The 4,978-nt window shown below is 37.8% G+C and overlaps 1 protein-coding gene across 1 annotated transcript; it reads left to right on the forward strand.

The window, feature by feature from the left end:
- Positions 1-1,941: 1,941 nt before the first annotated feature.
- LOC104951054 (olfactory receptor 4K14-like) lies at positions 1,942-2,805 on the forward strand (the record flags this gene model as incomplete). Its single annotated transcript, XM_010777691.1, has 1 exon — positions 1,942-2,805. A coding segment is annotated over one exon (864 nt), but the record flags the coding sequence as incomplete, so codon positions are not given.
- Between the last annotated feature and the right edge of the window lie 2,173 nt (positions 2,806-4,978).

The following is a 4,978-nucleotide window of genomic DNA, read 5'->3' on the forward strand; positions in this document are numbered from 1 at the left end:
AAATACCATATACAGTGTATAGTAAATACCCATCCATATGCATCTCGCTCAGTTTGTATTGCTTTCTGTTAAAATGTTGAGTCTCCAAGTGTAAACACCTGATGACATCACTATGACATCATGAGGGTCAATTTTCTCAGCCTTTACAAAACTCCCACCTCCCTAAAGTCAACGTTTCTAATGTCCTCCTTGTTTATATATTTTAAGATTATCATTTATTTTTCAGTTATTATTATTTTATTAGAATTTTCAACTTATTTAGAATTTAGTTATCACACAATTTCATGTGTAAAGCCAGCAGAGTGCCCCTTTAATGATAACTAGCTGCTACACAGCAAGGGGGAATTATTTAAACTTGTTTACACCCTTCAACTTAAAGAGGACCTATCATGCAAAATGCAATTTTTGATGTCTTTTATACATAAATATGTGTCCCCGGTGTGTCGGAGAACTCACGCAGCGTCAGAGAATAAAACCCTCTCTCTTTTCCTCCGTACCCAAATCTCTAAAAACGGGGCTACAACGGAGCTGATCCAGATTTGCGTCCGATGTGATGTAATAGCGGAAATGTAGGCTGGCTTTACACCCACGGCCCTATCAGAAACCTATGCTATTGCCTAAAAATAGCATGATAGGTCACCTTTAATAGATTTGTGACCTAATGTCCCCAAATCAATGCAGACTTTTGAAGGAAACAACCTTTTATCAGATACTAGTCCAGTTTGATATGATTTCAGATATTGTTCTACATTATGTGAATATTACTGTAGTAAATCAGCAGTTTCTTGATTTAAAAACATACTTTCCCCCTGCTTCATACATTAAAATGGAAAAACCTTGTTGATTTCGCTCTTTTGATTAACATGAAACACAGAACAATGAAATACTTCATTGTATATTTATCCTATTTTCAAAGATCGCAGCTTTGGACGGGGCACTAAATGTTTATCTGGCGAAGGCTTCTTCTTCTTCTTCTTCTTCTTCTTCTTCTTCTTCTTCTTCTTCTTCTTCTTCTTCTTCTTCTGTTGTCATCCATAGATGTGGCATTACCACTATTTACAGTACACAAGAGCATGGGTTTGCCTGGCACTTGTGTGATATACAATGGCACAGTAAAACAAAAGAGTAAAAAGGATCTACACAAATTCTGAGATTCCCAAAACATAATTATAAATGGTAAATTGACGATTTACAAGAACATTTAAGGATTATAAAAGTTATTAAGCCATTGTATGTAATTTAATCAATGATAACAGATTATAATTAAGAGATACAAATCCCTCATTCAATTCTGCATCATATTTGATAAAGTACTGGTTAAGTAGTGTCTGTTTTTGTTGATTTTAAGTTACAAAGTATGGTAAAGCCAATCTTAAAACACAGAAAAGGATTGAGATTCACAAATATTAAACCATAAAACAATTCTAAGTTGATGTAGAGGCACAGATGCAGATTTACAGATACAAGTCACTCTGCATTGGTTTGGGCCTTGTGTTTTATGAAATTATATGACTTGACTCTTGACATTTGTTTGGGAATACCTGTGAGACTAACACCATAGTTTCCCCCAGAGTCCATGTTTTTGACAGACCAATAGCCAAGCTTGTCTAACAATCCCTCCCTCAAAAGAGCTCACTAGAATACATTTGTCTTCCAAAGCTGCTGCAATCCATTGACCAGATCTAGCAGGTCAACTCACACTACACATCACACTTTAAATGAACTTTTCTCTCATGTTGACCTGTGTTTACGACGATGCACATTTTAACAGTTTATTCTTGTTTATGTTATATTGTTGAACGTAGTTAATGTTATAGGTTTAATGATCTTTTTTGATATGAGAAGGTATATCATTTCATTTTGGTAGTGCAACACACATTTTATATACAAAATATGTCAGATAACAATTCATTGGCTGGTGGTAAGTTTGGGAAGCGTTAGTTTGATTACCGGGTCATCATAGTGCAGATTCTGGTGGTGGTGTTCCTTTGTATCAACTTGTTGCTCATTTTGACCTTTTTTTCAAAGAACCTCTTCTACACAACCATGCGCTACTTCTTATTTGCTGTAACACTATTCTCTGATAGCTTTATTTTAATCATGTCTGATGTCCTGCTCAACTTGAGCTACTTTCAGTTCACAATGAAAATTGGCCTGTGTATCATTCTCTATATTCTTCTGTCTCTGTACTCTTTTGTCACACCGATTACTTTGACAGCAATGACTCTGGAGCGTTATGTTGCCATCTGCATGCCTCTGCGACACGGAGAACTGTGCTCCACAAGCAGCGCTGTGCACTGCATCCTCATCATTCATGGCCTCAGCGCTGTTCCCTGTATTGTGGTTCTCTCCGTCTTCTTTGCATCAGCCCCCCTTAATATGTATACTCAAGACAAGATTTGCTCCATGCAATTATTTGTCTTTCTCCGGTGGCAGGATCACATTAAATTAGTGGTATTTCAGTTTTACTTCTTAATTATGTTTGTAACCATCATTTTATCCTACATTGGTATAGTGAAGGTGGCCAAAGCTGCATCAGGAGAGGATAACAAGTCAACATGGAGAGGGCTCATAACGGTCATTCTTCATGCTTTCCAGCTGCTTCTCTGTCTCATCCAGCTGTGGTGCCCGTTTATAGAAACTGCAATCCTCCCGGTTAATTTTATGTTATTCATCAATATTAGGTACTTTAATTACATAACATTTACTCTTGCTTCAAGATGTTTGAGACCTCTCATTTATGACCTCAGGGATGAACACTTTTTCCGTGCATTGAAATACAATACTGACACAATGCTCAGTTAACATTCCCTCTTACCCCTACTATATATGGCCCAGACTCGACCAAGCTGTCGGAAAGGGATTTTAAAGCATGGCACAGCCACTTTAAAGCTAGAAGATCCACTTGATGGTCAGACTTTATTTAGCTTTGTCAGCTAAAGCAGCTATGCAGCCTAAAGAAAAGCAAGTATTTTAGATACTTAGTCACAAAAAAGACCACATCAATAGTGCACATGTAGAAAACCCCTTGTATAAGAAGCGCACTGGTGTATGTTAAAGAGGCCTGCATTTCATTTAATCTCTAAGCTCCCAAGCTACTAAGCAAGCCTGAGAGAGACCTATACATCACTTTTGATTGATTACTTATGTGGTTCCATGCTATGGAAATATCTATCTACTCAGTTTAAAATTGAACATTGTACACTAATATATAAAATCTGCTTTAACAGTAGATAAGTTGCTACTGGTTTAGTATTGTTGAAGAATTGGGTTTTTCTGGTGTTCTTGCTTTAGTAAGTAACTTTGTTGCAATTCACATGTTGACTTGTGTTTTGTTACTGAAGGATTAATGTGTGGCTAGCTCCCTTGGAACACACTTTAGAGACAGTTAATAGAGTGGTGCTGCAGGGATGACGTATTTGTGTAGGCCGACCCGAAAGTAAGCTGCACATGGGTTCCCTCGACAAAAAAGCGATGGGATTTCTCCATAGGATTTTGGAATATTGTAAAAAATAAGATCTGTAATAAATGCACGTTTTGTTCAGCCGGATAATATCCACACGTCAACCCTACTTTTATAATTTTCGAATCATAAATCTAGTCGCCAGAAGCAAAATGCTAACGTTATGCTATAAACGAACTACAGCCGAGTACAGCAGGGTCCTATGGAGAAATCCTGTTGACTCTGAGACGAGGGAACCGCAAGTGGTAAAATGCTAACTCACTTCCGGGTTTTAGGACTCGTCACTCTTTTAGGACCCGTCACTGCACCACTCTAATTCTGCCTCTGTCGGTCATTTACCCTTTCTACACGAGGACAGTGATATCTAGCTGAACATTGTCCGTTTTCTAACCATGTCCCTAACACCATGGATATATCATACAGCTCTGTGGGCCTTGCATTTTCCACTTGTCTACCTGCATGCAACTCTTTATTCATACATTAATATAGTTTAATATTAATTAATGTTTTTGGGCAAGCAGTGCCTTTGATGTAGAGACAGATTAGAAGGGGGGAGACAGAGGGTTGATATGCGGCACGTGTTCCCGGACCCGCTTTGAACCCAGGTCCTCCGCATACTAGCCCCCTACATGGGCCGCCAGCTCTACCAACTGAGCTATACGGCAGCCCTACTATTTCAATGTTTAGGGAGATGTATATTAATCTTAAAATGGCTATATGTAAAAATATGTTGTTACTTTGTGTTTTGATGGAAAATTCCCAGTAAACTGTCAACATTTTAACAATAAAGATGACCAAGACCGTCTGATTTGTAAATTCTGCATCTTAATGACATTTGTGGTCCCTGTTGTGGTAAAAGATAAGAGTGCTTCAATGACGTTTAACAAATATAATAAATTAATTGGCTTAATGAGTGAAATCTCTTCAGAGCTATGCTTTCCTCACAAAAAACCATCTATGAGAGAGGAGGTCAGAATCTTTGTGAAGGACAGCAGCGCTGCCTTCAGATATAATGACAGAGAACAGAAAAGTGCGATTAGACACAGCCTGAAGTGAACCCCACAACATCTAACACCACATAAGACATACACTGGCGTAGTTTGAAATGAAGAGATGAGCATTACTATGACATGGGTCTGTGTGTGAGTGTTCATGTGTGCACGTCTGGACTAGTAAATGTAACATTCAAGAGCTGTACAAAAATGTGGTTGTACAATGTGTCCAATGAAAATAAAACCATTCAATTTATTGTTCATAACCAGCTCCATACTCCTGCTGATGTTTACTGTGAGGTTAAGTCCCTAGCGGCCCGTAAAAATCCAACTTGTGGCGCTTAACTTTAGATCCTCCCTTTCTCTCTCTTTATCATCCATCTTTACCTTGACTATAATAAAGAAAGAACAAAAAGCTTGAGAATGAGAAGACAGAGCAACTGTGACCCTGTAAATGCATAAAAGTATAGTTTTAGAAATGTTTCTTCAAACATGAAAAAATAAAATAATTATAAATGATGTA

The sequence above is a fragment of the Notothenia coriiceps genome, unplaced genomic scaffold, assembly GCF_000735185.1.
Source record: "Notothenia coriiceps isolate Sejong01 unplaced genomic scaffold, NC01 NC01_scaffold00018453, whole genome shotgun sequence".
Classification (NCBI taxonomy): Eukaryota; Metazoa; Chordata; class Actinopteri; order Perciformes; family Nototheniidae; genus Notothenia; species Notothenia coriiceps.